Consider the following 19,342-nt stretch of genomic DNA (forward strand, 5'->3'; position numbering starts at 1 on the left):
GGAGTAAAAAGCTCTGGAAACTTAGCAAAAGACGACTCCAAATTATAACGGGTGTTTACAGGCCACTATCTATGGGGTCAAAGGAGTCTCAAGATGGAACACTGACACAATATGTATGTCCGGCATCGTAAAAAATACCTAAGTAAGTTGGTCAAATCAATTTGTCAGTGAATAACAACAAAAAATAACTATACTTATCCTTTTCTTTTGGGTGATAGTACTTGCATGTGTATGACAAAGATAGTATGATTGTCATTGTCTATGTTTGAAATGAGACTGTCCTTTGACAAACTATATAAATCAATCAGGAAGAAAACCATCAAAAAACATATTACAGTCATATCTGTCTCTCACTTAATAGCTGTGTTCTTGAAGGACGTACGGCGGACCACCTTTCTTAGCCAACATGCCTATCGCTAACGATCCGTAACGGAGCGTAGACATCACTCTCTAGAGTTAGACCAAGAAAAGTCTGCAGCGATTTTAATAGCCTACGCAGTGCAAGTGTTATTTTAAACGTCAAACTTCTATGAAATTGTATGACGTAAAATAACACTTGCACTGCATGGGCTATCAAAATCGCTGCAGACTTTTCTTGGTCTAACTCTATCAGCCCTCCATGTTTGTGCGACAGTGACAGTTACGTTTCTTTCGCTACAGAGCGTAAACGATTGGCATATTGACTATGCACCGGAATAACATAAATCACACATGTAGGTATTTATAGAAACATTTATTTCACGAGGTTATAAAAATGAGTTTACATCTCTTATTAGTTATATCACATTATTTGTGCTCTCTATTTAAAATATGGGGCATTATCTATGAAAAGGGACCTTATTGTCGATGGCGCTTACGCCGCACAGCGTCGCGCGGCGTTGTATTTATATCGGCGCATCGTTAATAATCGCGTAAGCGCCATCGACAATAAGGTCCCTTTTCATAGATAACGTCACATATTTATTCTTATTCGACATCAATAATTATTATTCAATATCATTGTTGATTTCTTCCTCGGAACTCTTGTTTTTCTGAAAAAAAAAAAAAAGTGGCTGTTAAGAAATTTTAATCGTGTATTTATTACAGACATTTGTTCCTAAATAAGTTATATTAAACTTTCGTGAGACATATTTTAAACTGCTTAGACGACAACGGTTTCACTCACTTGAATTTTTAGTCGCTATTGGCGACATGTTTCGGGCCCTTCGGGGGTCCTTCCTCAGGCTCGAGTGCTCGCGGCGACTGCAACTCGTGCACTGATCCCCCCGCCCCCGCCCTTTCAGCGCGCGCGCAACAAGTGACGAGGCGGGCGGCGCGATCAGTGCACGAGTTGCAGTCGCCGCCAGCACTCGAGCCTGAGGAAGGACCCCCGAAGGGCCCGAAACATGTCGCCAATAGCGACTAAAAATTCAAGTGAGTGCAACCGTTGTCGTCTAAACAGTTTAAGTTATGGATGTTTTCTATGTATTTAACTATTTCTATAATAGGTATCTTTTTTTATGATTTAAGAGGCAAACGAGTAGACTGGTCGCCCGATGGTAAGCGATGACCGTCGCCTATGGACACCCGCAACACCAGAGGGGTTGTAAGTGCGTTGCCGGCCTTAACGATGGAAGTAGGTAGTACGCTCTTTTCCTGAAGGTCTATGTTCTTTGTAATGTATATCGTCGTCTAGTACCTCCCCACAACACCTTATAGGTATGTATGTATATATATTGAGCTTATATACCGTGGGACTAGGTCGATTTGTGAAAGTTTGTCCAATATTATATCAAAGAGAATAGAGTGAATAGAGAGTTACTGTCATGGTATATTATGTAGCCCCAGTACATTTACTGCCATCTTTTGATAAAAGATTAAAACTGTTAGAACGCCATTTGACTTTGAACCTTATTCTTTAACGGATATGTGTTAATTTGTTAAATATTGAAATTAACGTCATCTACCCGAGTAGGCCAGAGGTTATGGCGCCATCTCTCGAAAAGATTGCACCATACCTTTGGCCTACTGTCGGGTAGATGGCGTTAATTTAATAATTTCAAATTCCCTTTGATTATATTATATTATTTAGAAGTGACTTTGAAAGTAAATTTATCTATTATTGATGTAAAATCTTAAATTTATTCCAACTTTTGTTCCAAGGCAAAGTCCTTACCAGCCACATTTGAGGGTCCCACTCTCCGAAGGCAGCCTTGAACAGCTCAGGCTCATGGTCCTGTTTGATGACCACCGCCACCGAGGTTCCGGCGTGACGCACCTTCCTCAGGTATGCCTGGACACAAAGAAAATAGGGAAATGTAGAGAGCTAAGGGGGAATTGATTTCATAATAAGCCGTGTTTACGTCATCATATCATATTTCTGTCGGCAGCCAAAATAAAGAAAGCGGTTCCCTTTTTTGTAATTGATAATTTCTTTTTCACTACATCAACCGGTAAATGCTCTCTTGATTGTTCAGAAACTGATTGCAAAGTTGCATTTTATTCACATGTGAGGCAAAGTAATCAAATGCAAATTTTGAGTTGTTTTCTTATGTTTGCTAGTAGAATTGACTTTTAAATGATGATTTTGGATGATATTAAATATTTAATGACATTCATTTGGATTTGATTTGGTTTGTGTTTGTTTGATATCTTACAGTTACCTAATATTTTCTTCGGATTGGTCTGGTGAATTTTTTTTCGTTTCACTCGGGGGCAAATTTTGTTTAACCCTTGCGCTTCAAAACCCTTGCAACGCTCAAGATTCCATTTTTCGAACTACTACCTACGCTCGTGGTTCAGTCTTGGAATCTTTCGCTTGCTCGGGTATCAATATTAGCACGAGCGGTTAAACAACAACTTTGCCCCCGACTGAAACAAATAACTATTCCCATTTTAATAACGAGTGAAATTGCGTAAATTCGTCATAATTTGTGGTGTTTGCAAAGTCTGTGGTGATACCTCAGCGATGTGGTTGCCAGCCTTCTTCATGGAGTCACTGGCCTCCTGGCCGATCCACACGTACAGCTCGTCGCCCGAGTCCAGCACGTACACATCGTCTTGGTGTAGAGCCTGCGAATGCAATTACAATACAATACTCTTTACACACCACCTATTCGGAAAAGAGCTTTTTCTTCCCTGCTAGGATGGATCAAAGTGGCACTTTTCCTCCCTGCTAGGAGGGATCAAAGTAACACTTTTCTGTTCCTGCACACTATTTTGAATTTTTTTTGCACATTATTTTTTTAGCTTAGCTGTTTAAGCATCAGATTGTGTCAACCAACACTAAGATTTTTTTATTTTCCTCGTAGTTGATGTGAAAAGCAGTATGTGTCACACGGTATCAAAATTATTTCGTCTTGGGCGTTAACACTTGAATCCCTCATTAGCTCATTACGCTCAGGATTCAATGTACGCCCTTGACAGAAATACGTATACTTATCATTTTGATCCCTTGTAACACAAACTACTATTATTGCACGCATTGCACACCTCACCAAACTCGTAGTTACAATAGATGTACAGTAACATAAACAAAGACAATAGGCGGTCTTATCGCTAATACAATTTTAATAAAATACTAAGTTTATAAAATGATACATTCGCATTCGCATTTACCTCATCCCCAGCTGCCCACAAATCAGAACTTGACAAGACAATTTTCATGAGTCAAAACAAAAATATATGTAGGTAACTAGATCTATATCATAGAGATCTATGTCATCTGGTAGTGACATTGTAATTGATGATTCCTTCTACGTACATCAAGTGGTTTGGAAATCCAAGAAAATGTATCTTCCAAGGCTTACAAAATTTATGCACACCTCCTGGAATTGAGCAAACTCTGATTACACGCATTTAATTTAGAACCAAATGAAGGTATTAAAACGATTTCTAGCTTGCTGAGAATTAATTCCTCAAAATACATTTTGGATCTTATTTGATTGACCTAATTTAGCGATTACCTATTCGCTATAAAATAAATTGCGATAACACAACCGTTAAATACTGATCGGCGTTAAAAAGACACGGTTCTGAACCGACTTCGTTCATCACTCGCTAGTCTTTATTAAATTCTGATGACCTGGAAGGCAAGGATGAAAAATCTGCATCAAATAGAGCTGACTCTTCAAGGTTCTTACCTTCTGTTCAATGTTGAAAATCTCCTCGAAGCTAACAGCGCTGTTGCCAGAGAGATCGGCATCAAAGAGTCTTGGCTCAGCACCGAGGCGCTTGGTCACCCTCTCGCGCCACGCTTCAGTGCTGGACACTTGCGAGGCATCACCGGCTGAAAGGGAAATTTCATTGTGTGAATTTAATTATTCTTCGGACACGATCAGATTTTGAAACAATAGAAACGAGGAAAAAAAGGAAGGAGGGTGGAAACTGTTTTTTCACTGCCAAGGATATGGGTAACGCTTAGTGTAAGGCCTGAGTGGACGCTCTTGTTGTGCGTGCAGCGGGGCGGGGCGTGCGGCGTGCATGTTAAACAAATGCGCACGTATAGGAGCGGCCTTAGTGCACGCTGCTCACATCACGCGTGAGCCCACAGCCACGCTGCACGCGTCGCCGAGCGAGCGTCCACTCAGGCCTTACACTTAGTCGGTAAATCAGAAGAAGTTCCAGAATCGAACACAATAGGACAATGTCCCTGTCAATGACTGATAATAATGAGGGAAACTTGAGACCCATCAATAAACCAATAGAGTTGTCATCTATCTAGCTACTACTATCTCCTACCTATAGTCATACTATGACTGGTGGACCATGGTTGGTACTGTTGGTAGTATCTATGGTGGTTTAGTATAGTAAATGACTATGGTATGCTGGACAATTGGTATGGATGTTGGTTCTGTTCTGAGGTTTAAAGGTGGACATGAATTACTTTATATGGTGGCTGCGCTTAAATATGAGCCAAAATTTGCACAAATAACCGATGTCTACTTACTCAGATAGGACCAGAAGTCGTCAGGCTCGTTTCCTTGAGTGATGACCTCGAACTCTTTATCCGCGCCGAGGATTCTTTCCACAAATTGTGCGGCCTCCTGTTGTTCCACATCGCTGGAGGTCTGAAGTTTTGATTATTCGGTTGTAAACGCAAAATAGACATAACTATAAATACCTTACATAAATAGATATTGGATAAGTTACTAATAAAAGGCGGCATCGTCAAACAGCGGTCTTGACATCACTACGAGAACCGGGGATAGAGCAACACTATGACGTCTGTCATCTAGAGATCGGTTTTTGCGCGTGATCAGCGTCGCGTATTACCTAAGTCCAAAACTCTGATTATTATTGTGATTCCCTAATAAATATTGTTATAAATGGTGCTCTGGTGTTTTTACCCTTACAGCTTCAGAAGTGCGATAGTGGATTCCCGCCTACTACGATATAATTTGTCGAAATTGACATTACGAAATTTACCGCGCGTAGTCCTTCCTTGTTTCATTGTTCTGATCGTTAATCTGATTGTAATGAGTAAATGCACCAACACCACTCATCAGTTAGGGACTTAAATATACAAAGTCCAAGATTGGTGTCAAAATCATACCTACAAGAATAGCCTACAAAACTAACCTGTGCCGGCTATTGGCTGGCGTATCGTACCTTTGCCGTGTGTTTTGTGTGTTTTGTGTTTGATTTCAGATACCTATTTCAGTTTATGTACATCAATGATCATGACTGTCAAAAATAAAACATATTGACAGTGTAATAAAGCTGCTGGCATGTATGTATTACAATATTCACAGCAGAAGATCACAAGACATAAGCTGACAGATACCATTAGGTACAATTGAATTTTGATATTGGTATGAATGAAATAAATCCTTGGGATTATAGAGTAACTCAGGTAAAAGTTAACTCAGGTAAGAAGTCTGTGTTGATCCAACACCTAACAATACTACGGGGCCATAGTGGTAAATATTCACTGCCTCACTTATATGTTGTGTTATTTTGGTAATTCATGTGCTTTCAGATACATAACATAATGTGATTAAGTACACATGTGTGTCTACATGACATATTGACAAAATGCTATGAACATTTTCTAGTTTGTGTCGTGGTGAAATTTACATTCAAGTAAAAAGCATATTATAAAACAAGTTTGGTAATGTAAACTTAGCCTTGATTGATACTATATGTATGTTGGTATTATGCTTTCATGATTAACAATGAGTGCTATTTAATACTTTATCCTTTCAGTCAAATTAAAATAGATTACAAGTTTTCAAAAACACTGGAATATTGGTTACAACGACAATGAGGAGAAATTACTTGTTGTTTCATATGTGTGTGTGTGTGTGTGTGTGTGTGTGTGTGATATTACACATGCTTATTGCAACTGAAATAATGCTTTGTTGGTGTGTTTTTGGTTTGTGTAATTTCCAGAAATTTGACAGCAATGATTCTTGAATTGAACAACCATACCGTCGTTGAACGCACTAGAGTGACTATCGGGTCAGGCCTCTATAATAAACCCAAATGGACATGGGTAATATTTGTTAATTGGTTATGGATGCCAGGTATATTATGTCCTAGTGCTCATAATTCATATATGGAGAAAATATGTTGATAAGTGGCTATTCTCCGATGTCATGGAAAATGAGGTATTTATTTAGAAATAAAATGTTTGTTCATGTTGTACATGTATACTAACGGTCAGTATGTGTTACATTGACTGTGTGTGGTTAGTAAAGTGCGCTTTGTGAATAAGCGAAAGGTGACATTTATTTGTAGCTGGTTAGTATCGTCTGTGACAAATGTAGTCACTCCATGTTTCCGGAGCCTCCTCGGGCTGAACATTTTAAAAGACAGTCCATATCACATATAACCTCATGCATTCTCGCAATTAACATTAAGTTGCAGACATACTGATAAATAAGGCAGTAAATCATTTGAAATGTTGACAAAATTTCTGTCTGTACATATTATTGATTGGTTCTATGTATGAAAAATCTTATGAATGTTCATACAAATTAATTGCATACAGCTTATAGTATGTTGTGGTTGTTGTTTTGTTCATTGGGATGTTGGTTTAAGTTTGCATTGCAAATATTTTTCACAAAATGTCATGTTATAAAATGAACCAAAGACATATATTTAAACAGACTTACCAAACTAATGAAAGTTATTGGCATGACATTGTCAAGTGTTTGAGTTATTGACAATGATAATCATTTGTGTTCTAACAGTATGTTTCAGATGCATTTCATTATAACAAAACTTTATTACTGATGAAGTTTGATGAATTTCCAAGGTTAAAATCTTGTCAAAGAGATGGACATATTGAACAAGATATTTACTGAGCTGAGTATGACACTGGTAAAGCAGGTTGTTGCTAATGGTAAGCGAGGTAAATACTTTCAGGAGTCAATATGGATATTGACGGTCTACATGATACATGTCTTTTACATACAAGTGCGACTGGACTCTAAACGTTCCAGTCCGATAAGCGTTTTATGGGTGAATATTAAACGAAGGTAAATAGCTTGGTTAAAGCTTTCCAAATAACTATTTTAACCCATTCACTGCTAATGAACATTGACCGAAGAATATCATGTCATGAGCGAAGAATATCATGTCATGAGCTACTGTTTGAAGTTATTGACGGTTTTCGTCTGAACTTGTAGTGTGTTATGGTACCGTTGGCATTAATAAACAGTACACTTTTATTACTTCTGGGTTTCATAAATCAGAAGTTATAAATAATAATATGTTTCACAAATTTTGTGGGTTCACTAAGTATGTATTTCATTGTTTTGAAAAATGCATAAATTGTGGTTTATTATGTTATGAACTCATTTATCTTACAATGTGTGCTTGCATGGCATTTAACAAAATTATTTAGTTTTGTGCAGGTATAAGTTAACCTGGATGATGATGTGTTGAGTTATCTACACATAAAATGCACATGCACAGCTGGAGAAAATCAACCATGTGTGTCTTGGGATTGGAAGCTTTATGGTTTAAGCATATGTGCCATGATTTGACTGATTGGTCATTATCAATATACACTTCATGATGGTTGAAAAATACAATTTGTGAAACCTCGATAAGGCGAACCTGGGTAAGAGAGGAACCTCGATAACATGAACTTCTGTTCAGGCTCTACTGTAGTTCAATGTTGGTATAGTAAGAGTGTTGCCTTTATTTAGGGGCACGGAAGAGGCAAGCCAAGTTGCACATGATCATTTACAATTGGTTGCATGCAATAAGGTAGCAACTGCTTATTATTTTATATTTCCCATGTTAAGGGCAAATGCTGTTATTTCAGGTACCGTTTTCAGATTAAGAACTGACTACGAGTATATTCTCAGATTAGGAACTGAGATATAATTTTATGAGACACTCGGATTGAGAACTGAGTGATTATTTTATTTATATTACTTACTCTCGAGTTCGGAATCGAGTTGTGATTTTGTTTTATCCCAGATTTAGAACTGGGTTACTGTTGTCATACTTATGTGTTTTGTTAACGGGTTTGCCGACTAAAATAAACACATTGTGCTTGATTAATTTTATTAGACGCTCGGATTGAGAACTGAGTGATTATTTTATTTATATTACTTACTCTCGAGTTTGGAATCGAGTTGTGATTTTGTTTTATCCCAGATTTAGAACTGGGTTACTGTTGTCATACTTATGTGTTTTGTTAACGGGTTTGCCGACTAAAATAAACACATTGTGCTTGATTAATTTTATTAGACACTCGGATTGAGAACTGAGTGATTATTTTATTTATATTACTTACTCTCTTCAATGTCTGCTATAGAGCTTTAATTATTATGTGCTCTTTAAGAAGGGCTGTTACTTTAGTCTTGGCAAGGGATGCTATCCTTAATAGGCTACTTCCTGGCGCCGGTAATCGCAACAGAGGCTTTAAGGAGCGGCCTGTTGCTTGTCACTATCCTTGAGAGGGTGGTTGTTGCTGATATTTGCAGTGTAGGCTTTAAGAAGCGGACCATTGCATGTGATATAAGACTATCCTTCAGAGGATGGTTGTTACAGGTATTTGCAGTGTAGGCCTTAAGAGGCGGACCATTGCATGTGATATAAGACTATCCTTCAGAGGATGGTTGTTACTGGTATTTGCAGTGTAGGCCTTAAGAGGCGGACCATTGCATGTGATATAAGACTTTCCTTAAGAGGATGGTTGTTACTTGTATTTGCAGTGTAGGCCTTAAGAGGTGGACCATTGCATGTGATATAAGACTATCCTTAAGAGGATGGTTGTTACTTGTATTTGCAGTGTAGGCCTTAAGAGGTGGACCATTGCATGTGATATAAGACTTTCCTTAAGAGGATGGTTGTTACTGGTATTTGCAGTGTAGACCTTAAGAGGCGGGCCATTGCATGTGATATAAGACTATCCTTAAGAGGATGGTTGTTACTTGTATTTGCAGTGTAGGCCTTAAGAGGTGGACCATTGCATGTGATATAAGACTTTCCTTAAGAGGATGGTTGTTACTTGTATTTGCAGTGTAGGCCTTAAGAGGTGGACCATTGCATGTGATATAAGGCTATCATTAAGAGGATGGTTGTTACTTGTATTTGCAGTGTAGGCCTTAAGAGGTGGACCATTGCATGTGATATAAGGCTATCCTTAAGAGGATGGTTGTTACTGGTATTTGCAGTGTAGGCCTTAAGAGGCGGACCATTGCATGTGATATAAGACTATCCTTAAGAGGATGGTTGTTACTGGTATTTGCTGCAGTGCAGGCCTTAAAAGGCGGACCATTGCATGTGATATAAGACTATCCTTAAGAGGATGGTTGTTCCTGGTATCTGCAGTGCAGGCTTTAAGAGGCGGACCATTGCATGTGATATGATATTATCCTTAAGAGGACCATTATTTCTACTACCGATAAATGTTTTATCTATATCGTATCGTACTATTTGTTGTTGACCTTGAGAGGTTGGCTTGAGACCTTGTTTACAAAAGGATATTTTAATGACCTTAAGACTGATGATCTCAAGGTTACCTTGAAAGGGTTGCTTGCACTTATACCTTCTAGGGATCGCTGGCGAAGTACCGGATCCAGTAGAGTTGGAGGGAGTGCCTGTTCAAAATACCCAGTTGGAGCGAGTGCGTGCACCGGGCTCCGTGACAACCTTATCGTGAAGGGCTGACTTCTACGGTCGTTGCGCCTACAAGGGCAGTGGTGTCCTAGCCTAGGCAGCTCCGCACATGCATGAGACGTGTCCCATGTTAGCCTCTCACGAGTTGTACGCATTTTTGTGCGTGCATGCGAGGGAGTCTTACATCCTACAACGTAGAAGCCAATTGTGAGTTTGTTCCAAGTCTTTGCTTTTAAAACGACACAAATAGTCATTGTTACGTTAAGCGGTCAGTATGAAATGCACCGCTCATGGAAGGTTTGGGTTAGCTGCATGGGTATACATGCTAGAGATTTATAAATATCTAATAAATCCTTCCAAGTTATATGATGTTATTCACAAGAAAATAATTTATGACAGATGGTGTTACAAAAAAAAAGGGGGGTGGTTTATCTACCTGCCGCTAGATTTCACGCTCATCGCAATATTTTATTACTTGCATAATTAATTAATTGGTATTTATATCCTCTTGGTGTCATATGCACGTGAATTAAGCCTTTTGTGTATTTCAAGCAAGTGCTGAGCAGACTTGCATATCCTAACACCTCTCATACCACGGATTATTTGGTACCTAGCCTGGTCATGCTTTCTTACATTTGGTTCAGTCGGCTTAAGCCCTTACTCCAATTCGACTGAAATAGAACTAAATATCTTGGTGTAAGTTGACAATAACGAAATAGACCGTTTCAACGGAACTCGAGTCGAATTACTCAAAAGGACCAAGGCTTGTATATCGGCTGAGCGTAAAAGGTGCTTGTTCAATTCGCAGAATATTGAACTGGTGGAGGCTACATCCACCTGGTGAAGACCCAGCTTGCTGCGACTGCGTTGGCTGTGGCAGACTTCAGTGGCTGCACTGATGACAGTGACCTGCGGGGCGCTGGTCGGGTCAGGCGATGGCCGAGCTAAAAGGCGGCATCGTCAAACAGCGGTCTTGACATCACTACGAGAACCGGGGATAGAGCAACACTATGACGTCTGTCATCTAGAGATCGGTTTTTGCGCGTGATCAGCGTCGCGTATTACCTAAGTCCAAAACTCTGATTATTATTGTGATTCCCTAATAAATATTGTTATAAATGGTGCTCTGGTGTTTTTACCCTTACACTAAGTATACGTAGTGTCACCTATGTGACGTCTCTTGGGCTGCCTGTCCATAGATTACGGTGACCGCTTTCAATGGGGTTGGCCGGTCGAAGTATTTAGCAGATGGCGCCATCATAGCTTGCCCTGTGAATCCCTAGAATTGTGTCAAATTTTTGTTTTTTTAATGCCCTGGATGCCTGCCCTTTAAGTATAATCTCATAGAAAAAGGGGCGAGCTATGATGGCGCCATTCTATGCAAAACTGACAGTTGCTAACCCCATTACCATTACCCTTGCATCGCCAACAAACTGCCCCGCAGTTTGGCGAATCTTTTTATTGTGGTACACATGTTTTATATTTCCATGTTATTTTCAATAAAAAAAATAAAAATTTAGGCGGGCCCTATACTTATTTACCACCAATGTGGTATGAACCAGTCTTTCTTTCAGTCATCAATTCATCATCTTACATTCAAATAATAAATCAGTGGTTCCTAAACTTTCAGATATAAAGGGCCACGCACCAAAATTTGTTGTTGTCCAGGGACCAACAACTCTTTGGAATTATAACTATGTACCTACATAAAGGTTTCTTTTTTATACATTTGAGGATTACTTCATACAAGGAGCAATCATTGAGAAGGTTTACAGTATCATCTTAATATTTTTGATATATCCATCGATAGCAAAGAATGGATCATCATCACCTGTCCATGCCACACGTAGATCTTGTTAGGCGTCTCCAGAAGGAACACATCCTCGGGCTGCAGACTGCTGGTGACTTCTGGCACCTGTTCTGCCCTCATGTCATCAGCTGCCTTGGTTCCGTGGATCTACCATCAAATACATATTAATTGATAACAGATCCATCTTAATTGCAAGATTTGAAGCATAAACAGTAGATATACCTACCTATATATACAAAGAAGATTCGGGGTCAAGCTAAATAAAACCGTTTAAAAACCACGTAAAAACCTAGCTAGAAAGCATCGTTTACTGAAAACTGCAACTAATATGTCTATCTGGGGGCCTAGCCAACATGACAATCGTTAATAGTAAACGCCAATGGAAAGTTAAATAAGTATTGTATGGAAATATAGTCACGTGACTTTTCGTGTAACTCTATATATGTTTCTATTCATTTAATAGCGTTTGTCGATGTAGGTACGATTGTCGTCATCTTGGGTAGGCTCGATGTTGTGTAAAAATGCAATTTTATATCTGTCTTCCATTTACTTATCATAGTATATCGCAGGCAAGATTATATAGTAATGAAATAAATGCATTTGTATTTGTATAGGTATATAAACGCTAAAAAAAGACGCCTCACCATATTTGGCGCATTTTGTACACATATTTAATTACACGAACGGGTCTACCGCGATATAATTTCATTGTTTTTATCTAAAACAAAGGATGATGTTTTAGTTAAGGTAAAAACAATTAAATTATATCGCGGTAGACCCGTTCCTGTAATTAAATATATTTGGAGAATTCAATATCTGTTACAGCTGCAATATGCCTCACTCAGCTAATGTACATATGTATGTTAGTCTGTAAGGTATTTGTAATATAGGCCTTGTTGCCTGATTTAAATTTCTAAATGAATAAATAACTCACCCTGAAGAGCCTGACGCCGTCGGTGTCGTAGTTGTCCTTCTGGTTGGAGTTCCTGAACCCGGAGGCTTTCCCACCCAGCAGAGTTACCAGGCGACCTGATGGAATACCACGTTATTAGTTAAACCATAATCCCTTTTTAAAATACTCTTTAACAAAGAAAAATACCTAACTTAACAAAACATTATGTCATCATTTTAGAAAAAGATAAATTGTGACGTTATCTATGAAAAGGGACCTTATTGTCGATGGCGCTTACGCCATTATTAACGATGCTCCGATATAAATATAATGCCGCGCGACGCTGTGCGGCGTAAGCGCCATCGACAATAAGGTCTCTTTTCAATATGCATAATACCTACAATACAAACAATATAATTCATCATCATCATCATCATCATCATCATCATCATCATCGTCCTCTCGTCGCCATTGAGCACGATTTGCGGCAACTCTGATCCAGGTCTTGCCAGCCGCCTTGCAAGGGTCATCGCTCCATCTAGTTTGAGGGCGTCCTACGCTACGTTTGCCGATACGCGGTCTCTACTCGAGAACAAGATAACTAAAAATTTAAAAACATGAACCTAAAGCTACTAAATGGTAAAACGTGCCGTGGACGTTCACGATAAAGTATAATAGTTATCATCTGAGGAGTGTCTTTTCAAAAGGGTTTATTTTTTTCTTAGCGGTACTTCTAGAGAGAACCTTGCTCAAGAAAACTTAAGGTCCAATTTAGAAATAGATTCCCAGAAAAAATAAACCCTTTTGAAAAGACACTCCTCATCTGGTACCAGGGTACCAGAGTAATTGAGCTGGTATTCAACATACCCTTGAAGATCTTGAGGAAGTGTTGAGGCTCCTCGCCCTGAGGTACCCTCACCAGCGTAGCTTTGCCAGAGAGCTGCAACGAAAAGCTAAATAATAACAACTGGCCGCGTAGCCAACGTGCCAATCGCTTACGCTCCGTAGCGATCGAAACGCAACTGTCACTGTCGCACTAATATGGAAGAGTGATAGAGAGACACAAAGTGTTTGTTGTCGAAGCGATAGCGGTTGTCAGCTTGGCTAGGCCGGTGATGTGGCATCACACGACCACCCCCCCACTAGCATCTTTTGAGCGTCGGCGTCTGCGGCCTAGCCGAGGTGACATTCGCTATCATTTCGCCATCGAATCGCTTTGTGTCTCTCTAACGCTCTTCCATATAAGTGTTACAGTTGTGTTTCGTTTGCTACGGAGCGTTAGCGATTGGCATGTTGTCTACAGGGCGGTATGGAAAATGGCGTCGCTGCGCAGTTGCGTCGAGCAGTAGCTATAGAGTTCACTCTAGACGCCAACGCTCGGGAGACGCTAGTGTGGGGTTACCCATAAAGTCGGACAAAGACTTACCGCGTTGTCAAGGCCAACAGATTGAATCGCCGCTGCGGTCTTCTCGTCTAAGGTAGAATCCTTGCCCTGCGAACATAATAATAGTGTTAGTGATATCTAGTCAGTTAATAATAATAAATAAATAAAAATCTATATCCCCTCGCAAGCCTATTAAAAGACCGGGATTTATAGGCTCGTGAAATCCAAAATACATATATGTACCCCTTTATTAAGTAGCAATTAAAGAATACTTTGTAATATCACTGCAACTTACCAGCCAAAAGTAAACAATATGGCCGCGGCCCGTGTCGCCCTGGTACTCGTACTGGATGACGTAAGAGTCGCCTTGGTACAGCTCGCCGAAACGCTTGCCGGGTTCAGTGCCGGGCGAGGCAGAATCATACGCCTTCGTCAGCTCTAGCCCTTCGATTCTGGAGAAGATAATTATTAGCTGTAATGGATGTTATATACGAAAAAAGAGCTCGAGGCTCGGATTCAGCATTCGCGGTTGTTGCCACAACTTAGTGTAAGGCCTGAGTGGACGCTCATGTTGTGCGTGCAGCGGGGCGAGGCGTGCGGCGTGCATGTTAAACAAATGCGCACGTATAGGAGCGGCCTTAGTGCACGCTGCTCACATCACGCGTGAGCCCACAGCTACGCTGCACGCCCCGCCGAACGCTCCGCTTCGAGCGTCTACTCAGGCCTTATTGTAAGGCCTTCTATCCGAACTATTTTGGTATACCTACAATACAATACAACATACAACTCTTTATTGCACAACCTCAATAAAACATTTACAGAGAGACACACATATATAGTGCATAAAGACAGAGGTAACAACGGGCGGTCTTATCGCTAAACAGCGATCTCTTCCAGACAACCTTTGGGTAGTGGAGAAACCATTACCTAAAGCCTACCTATACCTTTGCTAACTTTGCAAATGTCCACTGCCACTATGAGGAAACCACTCTGCTTACAACAGCATGATGATGATGATACTAACCTGTAGACTACGTGCCATCGCCCTGGTCAGGCATAAAGCCGCGGGCGGAGCCAGTCTTCCCAGCCACGCGGGCACGCTTCACAGATGTCGCCACTCTACTTACAACTGAGTATGATGATGATACTAACCTGTAGACTACGTATTCGCCATCGCCCTGGTCAGGCATAAAGCCGCGGGCGGAGCCAGTCTTGCCAGCAACTCGAGCACGCTTCGCGGATGTAGCTTCGTCCCCATTGAAGTATTCTTCATCTGTACGGTCATTGTAAAGAATATTATAAAGTATAGTATATTAGTATAGACATTTTTATTTCACATGCTCTGAAAGAGGGTCGTTGTTGTTCTAAAAGGTGTGCAGAAAATTATACCTTTCTACACTAGAGCCTTTTACGTTTCAAGTAAGACTTTTTTCGTTTTTTTTACGATAAGCAATTGAAATTTCGGTTTCAATGGATTTCTTATATAATTACCATTCTGATATTTCACTCCCCATTCCATAAATAACGATACTTTTGCCTAAATCCTTAATTAAAAGTACCCTCAAGAAATACTATAAAAATGTAGGTATACTTACTTAGTCATATTAAAAAAAAACATGCATATTACTTTCCTCGTATTCGAAATGAAAAGTATAGTGATTAACTCGGGTGAAAGGCATAATTTCAGCCTCGGACTATTGGCGCTCTCACTGCGTTCGAGCGTCAAACTACCTCGGCAGAAATGACTGCCTTTCATCCCTTGGTTAACATCACTCTACTATTCTTAATAAGTCCATCTAAGCTACCTAACTCACTAAGGTCATCTGCATTAATTATAATCTTAACCTTAATCGTGACATGTTCCCCCTTTCCATATTTGAGAACTTGATTTCAAACACAACTTCCAATAAGATCCAATAATCTTGGGAATAGGGACCGAATTGTGACTCACCACTGAGCGACCTAACCAAGCGGTTGTGTGCCATGCCAACATCCCTCCAAGTGGCGAAGTATTGCTTGAAAGCGGCCGGCTCTGTACCCTGGGGAATCCTGGTTACATGCACCTGGTAACATAAAAATATATGTTTAGTTTGTTTTTGTGAGAGACAAACTAAGAAACCAATATGGATCAAGTTAAGAAGAAACTGAATTTTACAATACGATACGATACGATCATTTATTGATAAAAAATATTTTTCATCTCAGCAACTCGAACAAGGGTACTTTGCTACTTAAAAACAGTGAGCAAAATTACATTTTGCACATTTGTCTCACTGTTTTTAAGTAGCAAAGTACCTACCCTTGTTCGAGCTGCTGAGGTGAAAAATATTTTTTATCAATAAATGATCGTAATTGTTGGTATATCTTAAGAAAACATGAGTGAATAGGTAAGTGATGAAGAAGGAATACATTTTTCGGGTTCTCTAATATGTTCTCACTGATGAGGTGAAAAGTTTTGTGAACTACACGAGATCAAAGTTATTTACATCTCGTGCGCTTTTGAGTCCCTTACTACGCTCAAGATTCTAAAGTCGTCGATTCGCTACGCTCGTGAATCTAATATAGAATCTTTCGCTTGCACGGGACTCAAAATAAGCACTCGAAGAAATATCAAACTTTGATCTCTTGTTGTACAAATAACTATTTACATGTCATAATACTAGGCACTTAAAATTTTTCTTTTCCTCTCTTTCTATTTCTATTATTTCTTTCTATTTATTTCTTTTTTTTATCTAGGTATCTATCTTTTGTGTGGTATCACGCTGGGTTGCTTCATTGACAAGATTTTGAACATTAACATAGATATCTAGGGACTGGCTTTACGGGCAATAATAATGAGGCATAACAGGGACCAGTACAGCGGTGTGAAATCGCTACAACGTGATTGGTTGATGAGTTCGCATCACGCGCGCGATTGGTTGACAAGTTCGCATTACGCGCGCTATTGGTCGCAACTAGTCGCGGTAGACTGCACGATTGGCTCGAATTCGTGGGTAGCACCGCTGAACTAGTAGGTACGATGTTTAGTGCCCCATTAGCCCGTCCTTAGATATTATACGTCAATGATTTTTAATGGATGATGATGCCATGTCAGTGCAAAGCAAAATAGTATGTCTAAGATAGTGTTTAATGTTTGATTTGTCTGAATTTTCTATAAAAATAACACTGTGGTACTAGTAGATCATGTAACAGATGAAAACTCACCCATTTAGGATAGTTCTTGGCGCTCAAATATTGCTGGGCCTTGTTCATAGCTTCAGACTTTTCCTGAAGGCAAAAAAATAATACATTAATGATTTTATGTGATGTCTTAAATTTTTACAGTAGGTACATATGGTGCTACTTTACCGCACTAGTCCGATAATTAGCACATTACGTGACTATGTCGAAAGTTTAAAGGGCATAGGTAGGTACTGTAACACGTACGATAGGTACATGTGCGAATAGGTAATTCGCAACTCGCTTCTGTCGTGTTTTAATTTATCGCTAGTCGTTGCGAATTTCCTATTTTTCGCATTTGTATCGTAATGTACCTACTAATCTTAAGTTGATAGAATATTTGGATTGTTTTTTATTACCTTATCAGTAGACTGTTTGCCAACCCAAACGTATATGCTGCCGCTGACCGTATCCAAGATGTAACATTCCTGTAAAAAATATACTTATGTATCCTTAAAAATAATAATTCATCATTCAATCGTGCTAGGACAACAACTTATGCTCAACAACTTAAGACTTTCCGGTCGGTGCTACATCTATTGTCAAGTAGCAGTACTGATAGTTCCGCTACTCGATGCTAGATGTAGACACTGAAATTAATAGTCTATTTGGTCCAAAACTGATGTATGGAGTGAGCACTCTTGTCTTACTATATTTCTCTATGGATCACCATAGAGAAATATAGTAAGACAAGAGTACATATCAATGTAGTCCGGTCCAAACCCATATCAGGGTAGCAATCTGTCCTAAACCTGTCCTGTCCACTACCACTACTTTTGTCTCCTTTTATTAGAATCTGTCGTGTTATACTTGGCTGCGTTTCACAGCTCTTTGAGCCGCAGATAATGATGAATTGTGACTCACAGCAGGCTTGAGCTGTTCCTGCCGGAAGGGTTTGGACAGCGGAGTGATCTTCAGAGAGCCGGTGCTGTCTGAGATCTCGGAGAGGGTGATGGTCTGTTCCTCGCTCCTCTCGAAGGCCTGTAAGAAATAGACAGCTGAATATAACATTAGATAAAACGAAAAAGGACAGACTATACAAGTGTATCAGAATCATTTGATATCTTCTAGCGGGCACCATACAAGGGAAATTGGAAACCGAATTTGAATCAATGGTATTAGAAAATAGAGTTGAATTTATTTTGTTTTAAAATCGAATGAAACAAAACAAAATCAACTCTGTTCCATTTAATTAAGATTTAAATTTCATTGGAGGTATTCTGTAGGCACTAAGGAAGGACATTGAGCCCCAAGAGGTTATGAGAGATTATTCCATAGGAAATTGTCATGTTTGAAACAGAACGATGAACATCCCAAAACCACGTAAGTACCTACCATCTTCCACATTGTTAACTAACAGTCTGTAAACCGCATTGCAAAGATATATAAACGTTTACCGATGGCCAGGTAAGAGTGTTGTTGTAAGTAGATCATAGGGGCTATTATCTTTATATTACGCCGGTGGCACACAAGCATACAGCCCGTCAAGTAGTAACCGTAGCCTACTAACTAATATGGGGCATTATCCATGAAAAGGGACCTTATTGTCGATGGCGCTTACGCCGCACAGCGTCGCGCGGCATTGTATTTATATCGGAGCATCGTTAATAATGGCATAAGCGCCATCGACAATAAGCTCCTTTTTCATAGATAACGTCACATATGGCTCAGCGACCCAAAGAGGGTCTTGGCCTCCGAGACGAGAGCGCACCACTTTTCCCGATCCTGCGCCATTTCCTGCCAATTATCGGCTTGAAGCTGACAGATCCGCTTCTACACTGTCTCCCCAGCGGTATCTGGGCAGAGCTACCGGGCGGCCACCAGTCTTCCCAGATACGCCCTCTTGGCAGCTCGGTCCTACCATTCTTAATAGCTGACCAACCCAGCGAAATTTGCGGGATTTCATTTCGCCAACTCGTCGATTTCGGCATTCTTCCGTATCCTCCACGTAGCCTACTTCTTCTTCCAGTGCCAT

The 19,342-nt window shown here is 39.9% G+C and overlaps 1 protein-coding gene across 1 annotated transcript in view; it reads right to left on the reverse strand.

Moving 5' to 3' along the window:
* Nucleotides 1–978: 978 nt before the first annotated feature.
* Nucleotides 979–19,342, reverse strand: part of LOC134660121 (gelsolin, cytoplasmic-like) — a 43,375-nt gene continuing 25,011 nt past the window's right edge. Inside the window, exons 8-22 of the mRNA XM_063515824.1 lie at nt 18,232–18,348; nt 17,727–17,795; nt 17,353–17,415; nt 16,100–16,211; nt 15,301–15,421; nt 14,444–14,600; nt 14,191–14,256; nt 13,632–13,704; nt 12,807–12,901; nt 11,894–12,019; nt 4,928–5,048; nt 4,122–4,267; nt 2,941–3,051; nt 2,156–2,272; nt 979–1,031 (exon numbers count right to left, since the gene is read on the reverse strand). Coding sequence (XP_063371894.1) covers nt 987–1,031; nt 2,156–2,272; nt 2,941–3,051; nt 4,122–4,267; nt 4,928–5,048; nt 11,894–12,019; nt 12,807–12,901; nt 13,632–13,704; nt 14,191–14,256; nt 14,444–14,600; nt 15,301–15,421; nt 16,100–16,211; nt 17,353–17,415; nt 17,727–17,795; nt 18,232–18,348 — 1,539 coding nt within the window. The 3' untranslated portion in view covers nt 979–986. The remainder of the gene's footprint in view (nt 1,032–2,155; nt 2,273–2,940; nt 3,052–4,121; nt 4,268–4,927; nt 5,049–11,893; nt 12,020–12,806; nt 12,902–13,631; nt 13,705–14,190; nt 14,257–14,443; nt 14,601–15,300; nt 15,422–16,099; nt 16,212–17,352; nt 17,416–17,726; nt 17,796–18,231; nt 18,349–19,342) is intronic.

The sequence above is a fragment of the Cydia amplana genome, chromosome 26, assembly GCF_948474715.1.
Source record: "Cydia amplana chromosome 26, ilCydAmpl1.1, whole genome shotgun sequence".
NCBI lineage: Eukaryota > Metazoa > Arthropoda > Insecta > Lepidoptera > Tortricidae > Cydia > Cydia amplana.